This window comes from Canis lupus, chromosome 21 (assembly GCF_003254725.2).
Source record: "Canis lupus dingo isolate Sandy chromosome 21, ASM325472v2, whole genome shotgun sequence".
Lineage (NCBI taxonomy): Eukaryota > Metazoa > Chordata > Mammalia > Carnivora > Canidae > Canis > Canis lupus.
Window position 1 is genome coordinate 40,261,282 of NC_064263.1, and position 21,467 is coordinate 40,282,748.

Here is a 21,467-nt window from a genome sequence, read left to right on the forward strand (position 1 = left end):
AAAAAATATATATATATATATATGAAGCTCAATTACTCAATTTAAGCATGATTTATGTTTGGTATCTCTTCACTATGAAACTGTTTCATTAAAAATATTCAATTCAGACTTTTCAGTTTACATAGTCATTTCGTAAATGAAAGTGGGCAAACTTATGACATTTGCAAAAAAAAATCAAAAAGGAAAACCCCATATTAAAAATTCAATAGAAGAAATACATTCTTATAGACTTCAAAGCCTAGCAATCACTAAACTATAAACTGCTATTGAAGAAAAAAATGTGCTTAAAGCCTATTCCCATCACACTGTTTCAAATTACTCTGGTTCTAAAGGAAAGGCTAAAAAACAGTAGTCATAAATTGACTAATTTATTAATTAATATTTGCCTTTTTAGGTTTAAACATATATTTTCCTGCCTTTTTTTGCATATAGTGGGAATGATATTTTTTATTGGAACTTCAGGTATCTCTAATTTTTATGAAAACCGCAGGTATCTGGTGATTCTTGTATTACCCATTTAAATATTAAAAGAACAGTGGCTGGCTGGCATCTTATAGGATTATAACAACTTCTGGGTAAAGTTGTATGTTTTGTTTTAAAGAGTTACTTACTTTGATACCCAATTACTTGAAATTCCATGTGCAGCAAAAATTGTAAACTGGAGCTGTTCTGTTGTCGTCCACGCTTCCTTGATGTTCCTATTACTTTGGGCACAGTTTGCAAAACTCCTACCAGAATTTGCATGGAGTCTGAGAAGATCATAAATTGCTGCAGTTAATTGGTCCAGGCTTACTTGAACAGGATTTTCCAAATTCAGTGATCCTAGATTTAAAGAAATTGTTAATATAACTCTGAAAATCCAACATTTATTGCTAAAAACTTATAGAACTTAAAGACCTACCCCTAGATGAACTCTTACTCATGTCGTCTTCTCCAGACAGTGAAGTCACCTGCATACATACATACAAATTAGTCAGAAAAACCCCATGATGTATAGAAATTAAAGGTAAAAACTAAATTAAATGCTGTATCAGGAAACCTCCCAAAAGTTTCTGCAGAATTAATAAATCCAAAAAAAAAATAAAATGCAAAAAGTGAAAACCCCAAACCAAATAAACACATGATTTTTAGTATCAAGAAGATCAGAATAACTGAAAATTAGTGCAAAATACAGAAACTCAACAAAATCTGCCTCATTAAATCAATCTAGTAATTAAGATTTGAAAATACACTATTATGATACTTTATATTCCATTTAGTTGCTTTATTATTGGTATAATAAAGAATATCCTTAATGTGGAGTGCCTGGGGGGTGCAGCTGGTTGAGTATCCAACTCTTGGTTTCGGCTCATGTTGTGATCTTAGGGTCGTGAGACCAAACCCCAAGTCGGGCTCTGCACTCAGTGCAGTCTGCTGGAATCCTGTCTGCCTCTGTCCCTCCTCTGCCTATAAGTAAGTAAAGTAAGTAAAGAAAAGAAAGAAAGAGGGATCCCTGGGTGGCTCGGCAGTTTGGCGTCTGCCTTCAGCCCAGGCGTGATCCTGGAGTCCCGGGATGGAGTCCCACACTGGGCTCCCTGCATGGAGTCTGCTTCTCCCTCTGCCTGTGTCTCTGCCTCTCTCTCTCTTTCTGTGTCTCCCATGAATAAAATCTTTAAAACAAACAAAAACAAAAATCCCCATGGAAATACAGAGAGAGCTTTTACTAAAAGCAACAGTATGACATCAAGAAAGGACTCCCAACTTGATTGTTTCTGAGGTAATAAGTCACTTGATTGTTCCTGAGGTAATAAGTCACTATGATGAGGCTTCTGAATATTTTCAATAGGAAGAGGTATCACCAAAGTAGAGCTTCCCCTCTGGGCAATCATGGAGATGTCCATCAGAAGGACAAATGGTAACTACTACCACCCAGGTTCTGAAGCTCAGTATCCACCCTGAACCCTCCAACCAACTTGTTTATGCCACAATTCCTCTTCCACACATAAAAGTTTGACATCCATGTTTTCAATATCAACTCTCATGAAGCTTTTCCAAGGCAGCCCCTCTTAAGAATTCCCAACTTTAGGGATGCTGGGTGGCTTAGCGGTTGAGCATCTGCCTTTGGCTCAGGGTGTGATCCCGGTCTGGGGATTGAGTCCCACATCCCACATCAGGCTCCCTGTGAGAAGCCCGCTTCTCCCTCTGCCTGTCTCTGCTTCTCTCTGAGTCTCTCATTAATAAATAAATAAAATCTTAAAAAAAAGAATTCCCAACTTTACCAAGTAAGTTATCAAATCAACTCAAAAGTGATAGCCAAGGTTAAAATTATAACACTTTGTTGAGAAGAAGCAAAAATCTCCCAGCTTAAGTGATAAGATACTCATCTAAATACATATTTATATTTAATAAGATGCTAACTACTAAAAAAATACTCACATCAGCACTGTTACTCCTCGGAAGATTAACTGCTCTCTTTAGCTTCTTTACGGATTCTGTAATAGCAAGAGTCTCTACACCATCTAAAGCGCTACAGATTTTTCTTACAGCTTTAATCACTTGATCAACTGCTCGGTGCTGGTTCTTTAAAATAAAAAGTAAAACACACATAAGTATGAAGAATCTAAAGGATCTGTTTCAGAGATGAAGTCAGAAACTTAGACATTTTAGATTTGCTTAAGAACAGATATCCTTGGGGATCCCCGGGTGGCTCAGCAGTTTAGCGCCTGCCTTCAGCTCAGGGTATGATCCCACTCTCTGCCTGTGTCTCTGTCTCTCTTTCTCTCTCTCTGTGTCTCTCATGAATAAATAAATAAAACCTTTAAAAAAAATTAATAAATAAAAGAACACATATCCTTTGCTCTAGTTTATTTTGAATAGGAAAGATTGGGTCTGATTTTCACTTTGCTTGAGACAAAATTATTCATATACAAATGCCATTAATTTCATATTAAAATAACTAATAAACTACTAACAAATTACTAAGTCATTTAAAAAACTGGAGTTATTTTTTATTCTGATTTGGGATTAAGCTCCACATTAAAAATACCAATCCTGCCTGCCAAAAATCTGGTATCCAAAACCAAGTTCTTCAGAGGTTGGCCACATATTAACACCATTGGGCAATAGTTATGAGATCTGAGTCAACTTTTAAGCATCATTTACATCTGTACGACCATCACTTTTTAAGTTTTGTCTGATGAAAAAACTTCCTTGAGGACAATCCCTCCATAGTATTCAACCACAGTTGATTTCATCATGATTCACAAGTATACATGCACAAATGATTATAAAATCATTTACCTGATAGAATTATTTAAAACTCCCTCTCCAACATCATTTTAAAGTACATATCTCATTAAGAAACATTCTTACATAATGAATTAACTCATTAAACATTTATGCCAGATTTACATGCCAACTACCGTTAGAATGGGCTGAAACTTAGTACTGTACCATCCCTTAAAAATTTAAATTTTTCCACCCTTGAGGCCTGGCAACCATAAACTAAATGGTCTTTCTACCTTCATGCTTAAATGAAACCACCTCATCTTCTCAAACACCCCAGGACCCTCCAGTCTTCAGGGCCTGAGAGTCTGTTTTCCAGCTCCCCATTTCTGCTTACATAACTCATATCTCTGCTTTTACTCCTACACCTTCGTGCAAAAAATTTTCCAATTTTGAGGCTCGAGTCATTCTCCTATACTATTTCCCATCATTTATGTGCCAGTTATCAAATTATTGTCTATCAGCTCCAAAACTACACTTCTTTGCCCTACTCTGTGATACTGAAGATGGACCTATAAACATTTCTTCTTTGCCAGCCAATACAATGTTAAGTTTTGTCAACAGAGGGCACTAAAGGGACACTCACAACAGCAGAATGAAGACCCTTTCTCAGGGTTCTAGTCCTCCATTTTTTACTTCAGCAAGGCATCCCAGTGGTCCTCAAAAAGCAGTTGAGCAGTTGACCTATATCCCCAGGGCATGGTCTCCCAATCTGACAATTCTACCAAGTTTCTTCACTGTAAGCTACCTATGTGTTCCTGTGATAGCCAAACCTTCTTAGAAGAGGCTGGATTTCAGCCTAAGGTTGGACAGAAGGTTCTATCTTAAGTCCTTAGAATTCTTTCTATATATTATTCCTCAACCTAGAGTTGACAGCTGCTTTTTTACACTTATTACTTCTGGATCCCTTACAGCATGACTGGCAAACTTTTTAAAGGCCAGAAAGTACATGTGTTAGGCTTTGTGGACCATACAGTCTCTGTCACAATTTAACTCTGCTATTATGGTGTGAAAACAGATACAGATAATAGATGAATAAATGAGTTTGGCAGTGTTCCAATAAAACTATTAGGCAATAGGCCAGATTTAAGATTTAGCACGCAAGCCATAATATGTCAAACCTTGTTTTAGAATCCTCTTTTATATTTTATAATAATTAACTACCTTTTACTAATTAATGATTCTTTAAATTTCCCTCTCCAAATAACTACTATATTTTCTGTCTTCTAACTTGGCCTCTGATGGCCCGATCTGCCTTGCAATTGACATGTGGTCATTTCCCCCACTGTATGCCATATTTTTATTCTGGATATTCACTTGACTTTCTACCCTATATCTTGTAATAAGCCTCAGTTATACAAATGTTCATGTGGAAAATTCGAAGCATCTTCAACCGCAAAACTATAACCTATCAGAATCTTAACTACAATATCATACTGTGGTCACAATCTCCTTTACTCTCACACATTCATTCTGACTAAAACTAAATTTTTGAGCTCACAGACTTCTGTTCTCTCTTCTACCAGGTAGCTAAATACCTTTAAAGAAAATCTCAAAACTATACAGATTCAACATTCCCCAGTTTCAGCAGAAATCTGCATGCTAACATTACTTTTACTCATTCTTGGTTGGTCCTCTAATCTGGAGGACAGGGTAAAATTTAACATGGATTAAAAGGTGGTAACTTGGGCAGCCCTGGTGGCGCAGTGGTTTAGCGCTGCCTGCGGCTCAGGGCGTGATCCTGGAGACCCTTGATAGAGTCCCACGTCAGGCTCTCTGTATGATGCCTGTTCTCTCTCTGCCTGTGTCTCTGCCTCTCTGTCTCTATGAATAAATAAATAAAATCTTAAAAAAAAAAAAAAAAGAAAACAAAAGGTGGTAACTTATGTCTGGGTATCTCTAGTGCCCTTTTTCAACCTTCCGGTCATACTCTGTACTCTATTACAGAAGTACATATATTTCCATATATGTATCACACCTGTGTACTTTTCTCCACATACCCTTCCCAACTATCTTCTAGCTAACCCATACTGTTGACTTTGCTCAGGCAACCTCCCTTCTTAGAGGTTTCCATGAACTCCAAAGTTGGAAGAGGTACTCTTCTTTGATCTTCCAAAGAACCCAATGCATACCACTATACTACATTTACTATACATTACATCGAAATTTTGTTTAAATCCATCACTAGTTTTAAGTTTCTTGTAGGTGGGCACTAGGTCATTCATTTCATAACTCCAACATCTAGCATATCATTAACATTCAATTAATGCTTTTTTAAATGAACTGAAGGCTCCTCTTACTAATAAAGCAGAAGTGAGGTGAAGCACTGATTCATGGAATATTGAGAATTTTTGTTAACAAGATGGGTCAGAAAACAAGTCATCAAACATCAACATCAAGAATATAGTTAAAAAAAAAAAGAATATAGTTTAAATTGTCCTAAAATATTTCATCCAACACCACACTAATATTTAAGATAGAACAAGACAAGAAGCCTTAAGTCATCATGCAAAAATGTGAATTAAGACTTACTTCAATTTGAAGAGCCAGTTCCACTTGGTTGTGATAAGAATCTAAAAGTTCTTCAACAGGGTATCTGAAATAAAGAGCAGTTACTGTGACTGAAGGATACTACACAAAAATGACTGTTTTGTTCACCAAAATAAAGGTATTCACATCCAAAAGCAAAGTTTGAAAACCTGGAATTAATACTTTAGATGCCACACCTTGTTATGACTTCTTTATAAGGTTTTTCCATTTGATGCAGGTGTTTGTTTAAATCCACAGCTGTTTTATCATCTTCTGCCTAAAAAATATATATATATATATACACACATTTACCAAAAAAATCCATTCTTTGGTCAGTCTTTTTTTTTTTTTTTTTAAGATTTCATTTATTGGGGCACTTGGGTGGCTCAGTGGTTGAGCATCTGCCTTTGGCTCAGGTCATGATTCCGGGGTCCTGGGATAAAGTCCCCCATCAAGCTCCCCACAGGGAGTCTCCTTCTCCCTCTGCCTATATCTCTCTGCCTCTGGGTCTCTCATGAATAAATTTTTTAAAATCTTAAAAAATTTGTTTATTTGACAGAGAATGAGAGAGGGAGTGAGCAAAGCAGATTGGAGCGGCAGGCAGAGGGAGAGGGAGAAGCAGGCTCCCTGCCAAGCAGAAAGCCTGACTCAGGGCTTGATCCCAGGACCCTAGGATCATGACCTGAGCTGAAGGCAGATGACCAACTGAGCCACCCAGGTGCCCCCACTTTTTGGTCTTTCATATGAGTTAAGTGTATGATAAATTCTTGAAACTAAAGTGATTTTCAAAATAGAGGCTAATATATTATTGGAATTAAATACTATTTATAACTGAGTCAAGAAAAAAGTAAATCAATATTCTGAAAATTTTGTTTTATAAATAAAAAAATAATGCTTTTTTTCCCTTTTTAAAATATTTTTTTATTTGAGAGAGAAAGTGAGTCAGAGAGAGAGAAGGAGCAGGGAGAAGTTCAAAGGGAGAGGGAGAAGCAGGCTCCCCACTGAGCAGGGAACCTGACATAGAGCTTGATCCCAGGATTTTGGGATCATGATCTGAGCCAAATGCAGACACTTAACCAACTGAGCCACCCAGGCTCCCCAAAACATAAATGTTTTTAAGTGTAGTTATTTCTGTTCTATAAGGAAAGAATAGAGAACTTTAAAATACAAAACAACTTTTTATATTTTAAGATTTTGTTTATTTATTTGAGAGAGAATGTGCAAGAAAGAGAGAGACAGAGCAAGCACAAATGAGGAGAGAGGCAGAGGGAGAGGGAGAAGCAGACTCCCTGCTAAGTAGGGAGCCAACTCAGGGCTCGATCCCAGGACTCCCAAGATCATGACTAAGCCAGACACAGATGCTTGACTGAGACATCAGGCACCCCAAAACAAAACACTATTTTTTTTAAAGACTTTATTTATTTATTCATGAGAAACATGGAGAGAGGGAGGGAGCAGAGACAGAGGCAGAGGGAGAAGCAGGCTCCATGCAGGGAGGATCACGCCCTGGGCTGAAGGTGGCGCTAAACTGCTGAGCCACCTGGGCAGCCTACAAAACACTTTTAAAGATGGCTGATAACCGGGCAGCCCGGGATTGAGTCCCATGTCGGGCTCCCTGCGTGGAGCCTGCTTCTCCTTCTGCCTGTGTCTCTGCCTCTCTCTCTCTCTGTGACTCTCATGAATAAATAAATAAAATCTTAAAAAAAAAAAAAAAAGATGGCTGATAACCATATGAAAATGAAGGTGGGAGGCACCTGGGTGGCTCAGTCAGTTAAGCATCTGCCTTCAGCTCAGATCACGATCCCATGGTCCCAGGACTGAGCCCCACATTGGGCTCCTTACTCAGCAGGGAACCTGCTTCTCCCTCTCTCTCTGCCACTCTGCCCACTTGTGTTCTCCCTCCTCCTCACTCTCAAATATATAAATAAAAAATCTTAAAAAAAAATGAAGGTGGGATTGGATCAGATAGCAAAGAGATCATCTCAATGTCTGCATTATTTTTCTAATGATAATCAAATTTCCCCCAACCTTACCCTCAAAAAACAAGGTACCGGTCTCTTCTACTTTAAGTCTTTACTATGCAAATATACTCAAAAACATCATTTCTTAAGAAACTGAAAAGAGAAGTTACTACTGATTGCTAAAATGTACTGAATTTTGTGAAATAGTTTTCACCCAAGTGAAATAAATTCTATGAAACCTAAGAGCAAAACCTAAAAAAATAAAGAGAAAGAAATGACTTTTCCATCCAAAGTTCTATCAAATAAAGAATAATTTTCTTTAAAGATTAAAATTTGGGATGCCTGGGTGGCCCAGTGGTTGAGTGCCTGCCTTCGGCCGAGGGTGTGATCCTGGAGTCCTGAGATCGAGTCCCACAATGGGCTCCCTGCATGGAGCCTGCTTTTCTCCCTCTGCCTGTGTCTCTGCCTCTCTCTCTCTCTGTGCTTCTAATGAATCAAAAAATACATTTGGTGCAGAATAATGTATTTTTCTCAGTTTAATGTAAAAGTCAGTATGGATCTTTTTTCCCCCAAGCCATACTTATTATTCAAGATCTTTCCTCCTTCATTTCTCTTTGACTGACTGTAATATTTTCATTCTTGTGTAAAACCATTACAAATCAAATTTTTATTTCCTCCACTTTGATTTTCAAATATGCTTCCAGCTCTGAGGAGTATGCTACCTAAGATTCCATGATTGAAAAGCTCCTCCCATCTGCTGAAAACCCTTGTGAATAGAATTAGTTCATTCTAATCATTAATCCATTCACCAGTCCAACCCAGAAATCTTGGAGAATGTACAAACTGCAAATTGGCTAATTAGCAGAATTACTCAGATTCAACTAAATGCAATTCAGTTATAAGGTACATACTTACTGTTCGGGCCAAATTTTGGCACATTGCGCTGAAGGTCAAAAGTTGTAGTTTAATCTCCGTGTCCCATTTTCGGCAGTTTTGAATATGTTCATGACTTCCAAGGCAATGATTACTATTAAAATATATTAATTATCAATCAGTGTTATTCTCAAACAAGAAATTATAGAGGTAAGAGTAAAATATAACTTGTATCTGCTTCAAAAATGAAGAGAATGGTAAAATGTAGAGACGGTTTTTTAACTAAGTTGGGCATTTAAATAAAAGAATATATTCTATGTGAGAAGAGTCACAGCAAAGAAGATGAAGATGAAAAAAGAAAAAGAATAAGAATAAGAAGGACAGGGCATTTCAAGTAGCCTAAAATAACAAAAATCTATAAAATAACTAGACTAAAAGCTAGACAAAAATTACCTGGTTCAGAAAAAAAATTCATTATAATGATTATTTCAGACAATTAAAAGGAAGTCACAGCTGACCACTGTGTGAAAATACTGCACGCTACAAAAGGAAAATGGAGTCTATAATGATGTGACTATTGACTCTTAGCAGAAAGAAAAACCCATTAAATTCACTTATCAACCAATTACCCACCATTTTCCCATTTAAGACTATAAGCTTATGGGCAAGCTTAACTCTGAAAACCTCCACTGTCTTAGACATGTCTTAAGACAGAGTATATCTCAATATAAGCTTATTGATCCAATGAATCAATTAAGTAGGACCTAATGTATTCTTGGATTACAAACTTAACTTGAGATTTTTCCAATTTAACCCCTTAAAAATGAAATTTCCAAAGATGTTGCCCAATAGTTAAATGAATACTTACTTTTGCAGCACTTCCTCTTGTCCACAAACTTTCAGAACATAGCTGCCAACATCTACTTGATTCAAGTCATCATGTACCCAGCAAAGGGCTTGCATTATAATGATTTCTACAGTAGAACTCACTGTAAAGAGACATCATTTAATTTTGCTCATTTCACTCTATATAGTTATTGAGAATGTAATTCTTATCATCTAAGAAAGCACTATACAATAGAAATATAATGTAGGTCATATACAGAATTTATGATTTTCTACTAGTCAGATTGAAAAAAGTAAAAAGAAACAGGTGAAGCTAATTTCTACATGTTTTATTTATCCTAACAAATCCAGAATATCATTGTAACCTATAACCAGCATTTTAAAATTACAAATGAGACATCTTATTTCTTTTCAAACTGGGTCTTTGAAATCCACAATGTATTTTACACCTATAGCACATCTCATTCTGTATTAGCCACATTTCAAGTATTCAATAGCCACATGGGGCTAAGGGTTACTATATTAGATAGGGTAGATGTAACCCAAGAAAGTCACTTCCCTATTACAGACTTCTCCAAAAAGGATGATATGTAGCAGTGTCTAACAGACAATGACTTAAATCATAAGGAAAAAAATATGTATCATCATTTTAAATGTTTGACATGTTCCCGGTAAATATTTTCCAATGATGGGGATCCCTGGGTGGCGCAGCGGTTTAGCGCCTGCCTTTGGCCCAGGGTGCGGTCCTGGAGACCCGGGATCGAATCCCACATCGGGCTCCCGGTGCATGGAGCCTGCTTCTCCCTCTGCCTGTGTCTCTGCCTCTCTCTCTCTCTCTCTCTCTCTCTGTGTGACTATCATAAATAAATAAAAATTTACAAAAAAAAAAATTAAAAAAAAATATTTTCCAATGATGAATAAAAATATAACAAGTAGGAAGTATTGTTCAATTACTGTTCTTGAAAACAGCTAGATACTAAGATTATAACAGATTAAAAATTAAAATAAACTTTTAAAGTAATCTACTTCTAAGAGCTCCAATGTTCAATTCAGAAGACAATTATTCAGTTCAGACTTCACAAAAATCAACAGCTTGGTAGAAAAGGCAATAAAATATCTAATGCAATGGGTAAATTTCTGAATACCCAAATATATGGTAACATTCATCATTTGGACACATATCTACCATAAAATGGTTAAGTTTATTAACAGAGATGTATATTATAAATGTGCACATTTATGAAGAACCAAAGGATAAGCATTTGAGATATTTTCTCAAAAAGTAATCATATCTTGATATAATAAGTCAAAATTTAATACCAATTAAAACATTTGCCACATATCGATGTTTACTAGTTCTATCAAGGAGCCTACTGACCTTTCTGTCCTTCAGTTTTAATATTAATTCTCAAAGTGTGTGGGTTTTAAATAATTCCCCAGATAAAAATTTAAAGTATGTTTCATAAGAATAAAGAACAGTTCTTCCTTTAGAAACTAAAAGAATGATTGTTATAGTTGGCTAACAGTTTTGTTTCAGATTTATATTTTTTCAAAGAGAACTGAAAAGTGCAAACAGACAAAGAAAAGTATCCAAATACTAGACATATTCCTAATTATAACCATTATGGGAAAAAAAGGGCATCATTTTTAGGTCAAACTATTATAGAAATATAGGCTCTTATTCTACTTTTGGAATCCCATTAAAACAATATACATTAAGAGAATCAATGAACTATGACAAAAAATTTCCTGTAGACATTAAGATACATTTCTAGAAAGGATATCCGCATCAAATTTGGAAGACAGAGTTAGAACCAATGGAGAATTATCTTCTCTTTAGAGGAGCTTATTAGCAAGATACCTTCAATTTCAGTTTCACTGACAGCTCTTTATAAATAAGCATTCTTCTTGCCATAAAATGAAAAGAAGAATAAAAAAAAGAATTGGACTATAATTAGCCTTTCAATCTCATGCTTTGGGACCTTGGCCAAGAGCCACCAATTAACCAAAATTACTCAGCATTTTCAAAGAAATATGTAGTAATAAATGTAAACTGTTTTCCCACTAGTCCTAACCAGAAATTTATCCAAATGAATGCCAATTTTTTGAAAAGGATAACTAATGAATGTTAAGTATTTTACTACACACACAGAAAAAAAATTTTTAAAGAATATCTAATGATAACAGGGTCAAGAATGATTAAAATTAACATATGAAGCATTTCTCCCTAATCAGAGCAAAACAAGATGGTTGGGGGACTATAAACCTACCATCACATGTAAAAGTAACTGGTAGTTGAAATCCTTCAATTTCAATGGAGACCTTCACGCTAGCATTTTCTCCACATATGTTTCTTTGTACTGTAACTGGACTTAACAAATAGCCTGGATTTGTGCAGTGATTGGTATATGGAAACTTGGTCTTCAATCTGTTCACAAGAAAGAAGAAATCAAATTTTTGTTTTAAAAGCTGCATTTGAGAGCCCTAAACAAAGCTTTGCATGCTTACAGCCATTCAATTCTGTGTCTTTGTTCAATTCTAGAGCAGCTCATGAGAACCATAATGAATGGAGCCCAGTTAAACTCCAAACACCAGCATTTGCCTCTTAGATAAAAGGAATCCAAGAAAAGAGATTAAGTACTGCCAGGATATCTTTGGTAACATTATCAACATTAGCCAGGCACACACTGAATACATGGCATTAAATGAGGTTTCCTGCATCAGATTTTTTTTTGCTATACAACATAATTATACAAAATGTACACTTCTAATAAATCCACTGAGAATACAGGGAAAGTAACCCGCAATTGCCAGAGGGCTAAAAAGTTTGTTGTCTTTTAAAGACCTTTTTCTGCTGGGTATTATGCTATATGTTGGCAAATTGATTTCAAATAAATATAAAAAATTAAAAAATAAAAATCTTTTTCTTAGAGCCTTTTTCCTATATTTAGGGGGGAGGGTTGTTAGACAACAATTTAAAAAAGAACCATTATCAATTTTTACAGTGCTATGGGCCTTTATTCTCTCAGTGATTCTAAAGCTTAGGGAATGACAAGAATTCCCTGTGAAGGTATTCACAGGAACAACATAGTTTTTTGTTTGTTTGTTTGTTTGTTTTTTAAGATTTTATTTATTCATTCATGAGAGACAGAGAGAGAGGAGGGCGGCAGAGATATAGACAGAGGGAGAAGCAGGCTCCATGCAGGGAGCCCGACGTGGGACTCGATCCTGGGTCTCCAGGCTCATGCCCTGGGCCGAAGATGGGCACTAAAACCACTGAGCCACCCAGGAATCCCCAGAACAACATAGTTTATTTATTTTTAAATTTATGTATTTGAGAGAGAGAGAGAAAGAGACCGTGCGAGCGAAAGAGCAAACATTAGTAGGGGGAGGGGCAGAGAGATGGAGAAGTAGGCTCCCCACTGAGCAGGGAACCTGACACAGGACTCCAGGAGCATGACCCAAGCTGAAGGTAGATGCTCAACCTATTAAGCCACCCGGGCAGTCTGAATAACATAGTTTAAACTGAAATACATGAGTATGGTATACATGGCTCTTCTTCAGACAGCACTTTTGTTATCAGAAGACAAAGGGAGGACGCCTGGGTGGCTCAGTGGTTGAGTGTCTGCCTTTGGCTCAGGTCGTGATCCTGGGGTCCTGAGATCGAGTCCTGCATCGGGCTCCCTGCATGGAGCCTGCTTCTCACTCTGCCCATGTTTCTGCTTCCCTCTGTGTCTCTCATGAATAAATAAATAAAATCTTAAAAAAAAGAAGACAAAGGAAAATTTGATGCCTTAAACTTGTAGCCTTCCATTAACTGAGTTTTTCTGGAGGTTAGAAAACAAGACGCAATCCACCTGTCTGATTTTCATAAGAACATGAATGGAATGAACACTTTAAGTATTGTGTATTTGCTTCTGTAGACATTAAAATCATCAAGTCATAGGAATAGAATAAAATAGTTTGAATTGACAAAAAGAAAAGATTCGGGAGAAGGGCTCCCTGGAGGACTCAGCTGCTTAAGTGTCTAATTATTGGTTTTGGCTCAGGTCCTGATCTCAGGGTCCTAAGACTGAGCCCCCTAACTGACTGACTCCACATCCAGCATGGAGTCTGCTTGAGATTCTGCCCCTCTTCCTCTCCCTCCCCTTCTACCCTTCTCCCTGCTTGCTTGTGCTCTCTTTCTAAAATAAACAAAATCTTGAGAGAAAGAGAGAAAGAGAGAGAGAAAGAGAGAAAGAGAGAAAGAAAGAAAGAAAGAAAGAAAGAAAGAAAGAAAGAAAGAAAGAAAGAAAGAAAGAAAGAAAGAAAGAAAGAGAACGAAAGAAAGAAAGGGGGGGGTTGTTGTTCAGGAGAGGCAGCAAATATAACTGTGCACAAAGAGTCAGACAACCTAAATTTAAATCCTAATTTTACTACTTACTAGCCTTGTGACTGTAGGCAAGTTATTGAATCTCCTTGTTGCTTCCAGCTTCCTCTTCTATAAATTGAGGATACTACCACTACTGACTTCATAGGGTTGTTGTAAGAATTATGTGAACTAACTTTACAAAGCCTTCAGAGTAGTGCCTAGTAACAGAGGTGTTATAAGCATCTTGTCAAATAAATGAATAAATGAATTAAAAAACCTGAGTTCTGTACTGTGGTCTTAAGTACCACAAAAGATCCAATATTAAAAAGAAGAAATGAAAGGGACACCTGGGTGGCTCAGCGGTTGGGCCTCTGACTTTGGCTCAGGGCATGATCCTGGAGTCCTGGGATTGAGACCTGCATCGGGTTCCCTGCATGGAGCCTGCTTCTCCCTCTGCCTATGTCTCTGCCTCTCTTCCCCTGTCCCTCTCTCAAATAAATAAAATCTTAAAAAAAAAAAAAGGAAGAAAGGTAATTTTTAAAAACTAGTACAAGGATCCCTGGGTGGCGCAGCGGTTTGGCGCCTGCCTTTGGCCCAGGGCGCGATCCCGGAGACCCGGGATCGAATCTGACATCGGGCTCCCGGTGCATGGAGCCTGCTTCTCCCTCTGCCTGTGTCTCTGCCTCTCTCTCTCTGTAACTATCATAAATAAATAAAAATTTAAAAAAAAATTAAAAAATATTTAAAAAATAAAAACAATAAAAACTAGTACAATTATTAAACTTCTATCGATATTAGAAATGCACCATTATATCTTCAGATATTTGACTGTTGTCAAGCTTACCCCTCCACAATATAATGCCAAGACCTTCATAGGACTTTGCCTAAGATTCTTGCTTCTCACTTATTTACTAGGTATTCTAAAATAGATGCTCACAGAAAATCATGTATTAACTAATACATGAAATAGTATAGAATTTTGTCTATAACCAAGCAAGACTTCGAGTTTCAGAAATCCTTAAGCATGATGAAAGGAGGCACGCCTGGGTGGTTCAGTCAGTTAAGCATCTGCCTTCAGCTCAGGTTATAATCCTGGGGTTACTGTGGAGTCTGCTTCTCCCTCTCCTTCTCCCCTTCCTCCCTGCTCATGCTCTTTGTCTCTCTCTAAGATAGATAAAATCTTTAAAACAAAATAAAAAAAGAATGATGAAAGGACAATCAAATTCCTAATAGCTCAGAAAACAGGAATTTATTAGACAACATTGCCAGTGATAAAAGTTGTATTCAATGAACTTGACTTGGGGGAGAGGTGGGGAATCCTTCATTTCCTTTCCTTAAAGTGAGTCTTCTTACTGGGTGATATATGGAAGTACTGAATCACTATATTCTACACCTGCAACTAATATACTGTAGGTTAACTAACTGGAATTTATTTTTATTTTTTTAAATATATATATTTTTAAATTTTTATTTATTTATTATAGTCAGAGAGAGAGAGAGAGAGAGAGAGAGGCAGAGACACAGACAGAGAGAGAAGCAGGCTCCATGCACCGGGAGCCCGACGTGGGATTCGATCCCGGGTCTCCAGGATTGCGCCCTGGGCCAAAGGCAGGCGCCAAACCGCTGCGCCACCCAGGGATCCCAACTAACTGGAATTTAAATTAAAACTTTAAGAAAATGAGTCCCTTTTTTTATACAGCAATGTGAATGTACTTAGTATCACAGATTATACATGTAAAACTGGTTCAAATAGTAAATTTCACATTTTGTATGTTTTATCAAATAAAAAAAATTTTTAAATGAGTTCTATCTCTGCTTGACAGAACAGATGATAATCCAGGAAAAAAACATCCAGTAATTTGTTTCTATAAAACTGACATCTCTTTATTCTTATGGTTTTGTTTACTTTATCAAAATTGGGGAAAAACTAAGATAGTAATAGATTCTTTAAAGTTTTTTTTTTGTTTTGTTCATAACTAAACTTTTAAACATATAAAAGTAAATTAAGTTACTAAATTGAAAATTGCTAAATTATTTATTTTAAACATAACAGACCATATGAGGTATTTTTATGGACACTCCAAGTTATACAGTGGAGCTTGATGTTCTTAAGTAATTACCTATAAAGATTTTTTTTAACTCTAATTCATTTTCTTTAAAATTTCCACTTTCCTGTCATCACAAAGAAAGGCTTTGTTTGCTTGGTTTTTTTCTTTTTCCTATTTATTTATTTATTTATTTATTTATTTATTTATTTAGAGAACTACATGAGTAGGGGAAGGGCGGAAGAGAGAATCCCAAGCAGACTCCCAGCTGAGCACATAGCCTTAGGCAGGGCAAATCCCAAAACCCATCAGATCATTACCTAATGCCAAATCAAGAGTCAGACAGTCAATGCCTGACCTAATCAGACGTCCCTTTGTTTGCTTGTTTAATGTGACTCTACAGTTCAGGAAATTTAAATCCTTCACAGTTGGTTTTCCGCCTGTGTGTTCAATATAGCTAAAGTTAGGTACAGATGGAGTCAGAAGGACTGGAAAAGAGACAAAAATGAGAGTTTTAAAAGGTAAAAATAAAAATTAGAGAAGTCAGTATTGTTTAGAACAAAATTAACTAAATGCAGAGGTGAAATCCTTGAAAACTTACATAGAGTCCTAGGGGTCAAGACACTACTGTAGGGACGCCTGGGTGGCTCAGCAGTTGACTGCCTTTGGCTCAGGGTGTGATCCCAGAGTCCTGGGATCCAGTCCCACATCAGGCTTCCTACATGGAGCCTGCTTCTCCCTCTGCCTATGTCTTTGCCTCTCTCTCTGTGTCTCTCATGAATAAAAAAATAAAATCTTAAAAAAAATGACACTATTGTAGCATATAAATAGTAGAACTGAACTATATAGGAAAAAAAGAAACTAGAAGGCTATTTAGAACAGCTAGGGTAAAGTATAGTTTGTCATCCTATCCTCCTAAGAAACCAGCAAAAATGTTGGCAACTAATATTCTTCTAAGAACTTCCTCTGGAACTATATTAACTAGCAGATAGAGCAAGCTTTGTCAATTATGGTAAGTGGGAACGGAAAGAAAATAAGAATTAAAATGCAGTCATAAAGAAATGTCCTGAATCACAGCATTATAGTCCTTTAAACTAAAAGAGACTCTTGATATCACTAGTCCAACTCCCTAATTTCACAAACAAAAAAGGCTTAGAATCAGCCATGTATCAGTCTGTTATACAAGTAATTTTAATTGTAAACAAATATCCTGGCAAATCTTTCAAGACGGAGTTAAAATGATTAAAAGAATCACCTCAGGAGATTTCAAAAAGTAAAGAGTTGGCTATCTAAGAGCATAAATACTTGTTTAAAAATTCCAGTGCAATGGGATCCCTGGGTGGCGCAGCGGTTTAGCGCCTGCCTTTGGCCCAGGGTGCGATCCTGGAGACCCGGGATCGAATCCCACGTCGGGCTCCCGGTGCATGGAGCCTGCTTCTCCCTCTGCCTGTGTCTCTGCCTCTCTCTCTCTCTCTCTGTGACTATCATAAATAAATAAAAATTAAAAAAATATATAAAAAAAATAAAAAAATAAAAATTCCAGTGCAGAGGGACGCCTGGGTGGCTCAGTGGTTGAGCATCTGCCTTCAGTGCACGGCATGATCCCAGGGTCCTGGGATCGAGTCCCACATTGGGTTCCCCCGGGAAGTATGCTTCTCTCTCTGTGTCTCTCATGAATAAATAAATAAAATCTTTAAAAAAAAAAACTCCAGTGCAGAAATGAACATACTGGAAAAAACAGAGCCATTAATTTCTTCAAGGGACATCTCCTGACCCCAATCTCCAAAGTCACAGAGAAAGGAGAGGAGTCTAAAATATGGCTTCAAAAAAAAAAAAAAATATATATATATATGGCTTCAAAAACAGCTCTGCTTTTCACTTCTCTGAAATATTTGTTGCAATCACCCTCTACTAATGGAAATAAAATTATAAAAAGAAGTCATTTCTCTCTTTAGTTCATCTGGGGTTTCAGATTGCATAAACTATTTTGTGTGTATGTGTGCATGCACAAATGTACATAACTAAAAATAATCATTTTAGCTTAGTGGCAGAATCCATGTAAATAACTCTACGACTCAAATGGGGGAGAAAAGGTAGATCTTAGCTTAATTTCTCAACTTGCAAAGCTTAAATGCAATAGTCACTCAACACAGTCTAAGAGAAAGCATACAGGGCTTGTTTAGAGAGAAAACTGAAGGAACTAGATAAACATATGGCAAATTATTTTCCACACACACATATGGTATAATGACATAAAGGCATCAGTAATTTCTAATACATGTAATTTGCATACTAAGACATCTAAATGTCTCTTCTATCTTAAATGACTACTGAAATACAGATCTTAAAAATCCAGTTAAGGGCAGCCTGGGTGGCTCAGCGGTTTGGCCCACCTTCAGCCCAGCTCCCTGCATGGAGCCTGCTTCTCCCTCTGCCTGTGTCTCTGCACCCCCCCACCCCCCGTATCTGTCATGTACAAATAAATAAATAAATAAAATCTTAAAAAAAAAAAACAATTAAGAGTAACCTTTGCAGGAAAGAAAAGTGATCTACTGACATTTTTCTCCTTTTTCTCCCCTAAGGCATTCTGAAGAAAAGAAATGCTGGCTAAAAGGTAACAAAGAGGGCAGCCGGGGTGGCTCAGCAGTTTAGCGCTGCCTTCAGCCCAGGGTGTGATCCTGGAGACCCGGGATGGAATCCCACATGGGGCTCTCTGCATGGAGCCTGCTTCTCCCTCTGCCTGTGTCTCTGCCTCTGTGTGTGTGTGTGTGTGTGTGTGTGTGTGTGTGTGTGTGTCTCATGAATAAATAAATAAAATCTTATAAAAAAAAAAAAAACCGGTAACAGGGCAGCCCCAGTGGCTCAGCGGTTTAGCGCCACCTTCAGCCCAGGGTGTGATCCTGGAGGCCCGGGATGGAGTCCCACATCAGGCTCCCTGCATGGGGCCTGCCTCTCCCTCTCCCTCTGTCTGTGCTCTCTCTCTCTCTGTGTGTCTCTCATGAATAAATAAAATATTTTTTAAAAAAGGTAACAAAGAATTTTAATGAAATATTACCAAGAGTCTAGAAAACCTAGTTAATAAGCCCCTTATATATAAAAATGACATATATACTTTAAAAATGATCTGAGAACTCCAAACTCTGCTTTGATTAAAGCAGACAACACTGGGGAAAATACTGAATTCAGAATAAATCCCTCAGTGGTGATATACTTTCTTTTGAGAACAGACTTCAATCCCTTGGCCACAATGGTTGTTCTACTCTTTCTTTCCGTGGTATTTTCCTATCTGGTGCTGGCCAAGAGGACTCCCTTTCCTCTCCGATAGCAAGACGATTAAAATATGTGAGGCGAATGTGATAACCACTACAGTAGAGAAACTGACCTAGACCATTAGAATATGAAGTCTAAGCTATCAGTGGCTATATTCTCTGCCTTCGAAACCCCATCTGCAGTAATAAAAAATGAAGCCAACATGCATGGAGAAAGGGCAGGAAGAAGGAAAGGATGAAAATGGGAAAGGGAAGTCTAAAGGGAGGAGAGGTCAACTAAAATATGTGAATTCCTAGATCTTGCTGTCACTGAGTTCTGCTCCATCCTTCCTCTTTTGGCTATAGGGGTTTGAGAGTCAAAACATAACTATTCTTAATTTAAGCTAGTTTAAAATGGGTTTCTAGCACTCACAACAGAAGTCCTGAATGAATACAGTGATATAATGAAGAGAAAACACACTGAATCAGAAGCAAAGGAGACCTGGCTCTGCTGTTGGCTAAGTAAATTTTAGTAGATAACTTCTCTCAGTTCCCCCCTAACTAAAGATTTTATTTACTTATTCATGAGAGACAGAGAGGGAGTCACATAGGTAGAGGGAGAAGCAGGCTCATTGGGGAGCCCAATGTGGGACTCCATCCCAGGACCCTGGGATCACACCCTGAGCTGAAGGTAGACGCTCAACCATTGAGCCACTCAGGCATCCCCTCTATTCATTCATCTATAAGAAATATTAGGGCACTTCGGTGGCTCAGCGGTTGGGCATCTGCCTTTGGCTCAGGTCATGATCCTGGGGTCCCGCACTGGGCTCCCCACGGGGAATCTGCTTTTCTGCCGATGTCTCTGCCTCTCTCATGAATAAATAAATAAAATCTTAAAAAAAAAAAAAAGAGTATTAGACACATTTAAGATAAAAAATATTTCTATTTCAAATATTTTAAAAGAATATTTCTAATATTTCTAAAAATATATTTGCCCTGTAATCTTGCTTGTTTTAATAGCATCTCTTAAATAACAAAGACAGTATTTTGAATGCCAGAAAGTTTACAACATATTAAGTCTCCCTAAAACAAAAACAGGTATTTTCTAAGTAAACCAAAACTTATATATGTTTAAGCCATATTTTTAATGGTTAACAGGGAAATTAACTGTCTGACTTCATTTTTTTCTTCTAAATACTCACAAACTAAACAGGAATACAAGTTCAACTGCAGATGGCGTTAATGCACTAGTTAAGTCTCGAAATATTAGCCACAGGGAGAAAAATCACTAAAATTTAAAAATTTTTAGAATTATTAGTACTAAGCTTGTTTTCAAGTTAACTTTTTAAAGGCAAGTATTTAATAAAAAATAATCTTTAATTTATAAAGAAAAATTCCTTACTTTGTAATGGACTGACAAAAAGCTGCCACCTCCTCATTCTGTACTTCAATTTCTTGTAGAAGAGAACTTCCAGTTGACAAACTACTGGTCCCATTTGGGTCTTTCTGTAATCAAAAAAATGTTTTTATTTTAAAAGTAAAAGATCTCCAAATGTTAAATAGCTGCACAGTACAAACACATTTTTACAAAAGTATGTACAAAGATATGGAGGGAAAATAAATCATATCAGTAACAAAGTTCTAAATTACAGATTTCTATCTCTGTGAAAGTAATACAAGCTAAGCCTTGAAGTTCATTAGTTTTACTTGCTCAAAAATAGGCTGTAATTTGCATCAATCAATAAGAACAGAATGCTAAAGATATTTCCATTCAAAATCTTTGTGATTTTGGAAATCACAAAAACTTTGGAAAAGAAGAAAAAAGAAATCACAAAAACTTTGGAAAGTTAACAGCCAAATAAAATTAAAGGACTACTCTCTGTTTTTAAAAAAGTGAAGAAGAGGGCAGCCCTGGTGGCTCAATGGTTTAGCGCCGCCTTCAGCCCGGGTGTGATCCTGGAGACCTGGGATTGAGTCCCATATCAGGTTCCCTGCATGGAGCCTGCTTCTCCCTCTGCCTGTGTCTCTGCCTCTCTCTCTGTGTCTCTCAGGAATAAGTAAATAAAATCTTTAAAAATAAATAAAATAAATAAAAATAAAAAAGTGAGGATATCAAGCCCATTTGGGACTCCTCTAGTAACCAGGAATATTACGTTTTCAACTTTGACCCCAAATTCCAAGGAAGCAGCTGGTTCTTCATGTAAGAGAATGAGTGTTAGGAGTTAGCAGGTATTTTCCATGTTAATAAACTTTTTAAAAAAGATTTTATTTAGAGAGGCACACACAGAGAGGCAGAGACACAAGCAGAGGGAGAAGCAGGCTCCATGCAGGGAGCCTGACGTGGGACTCG

General features: G+C 37.1%; 1 protein-coding gene across 4 annotated transcripts in view; it reads right to left on the reverse strand.

The window, feature by feature from the left end:
- Positions 1 to 21,467, reverse strand: part of PIK3C2A (phosphatidylinositol-4-phosphate 3-kinase catalytic subunit type 2 alpha) — a 174,919-nt gene that overhangs the window by 45,729 nt on the left and 107,723 nt on the right. For all 4 annotated transcript variants that reach the window (XM_049099099.1, XM_049099097.1, XM_049099098.1 and 1 more), the window contains 9 exons: positions 20,520 to 20,623; positions 11,744 to 11,901; positions 9,496 to 9,616; positions 8,670 to 8,781; positions 5,991 to 6,070; positions 5,797 to 5,860; positions 2,416 to 2,559; positions 902 to 950; positions 612 to 822 (listed from right to left, as the gene is read on the reverse strand). In XM_049099099.1, the coding sequence (XP_048955056.1) occupies positions 612 to 822; positions 902 to 950; positions 2,416 to 2,559; positions 5,797 to 5,860; positions 5,991 to 6,070; positions 8,670 to 8,781; positions 9,496 to 9,616; positions 11,744 to 11,901; positions 20,520 to 20,623 (1,043 nt within the window). The remainder of the gene's footprint in view (positions 1 to 611; positions 823 to 901; positions 951 to 2,415; positions 2,560 to 5,796; positions 5,861 to 5,990; positions 6,071 to 8,669; positions 8,782 to 9,495; positions 9,617 to 11,743; positions 11,902 to 20,519; positions 20,624 to 21,467) is intronic.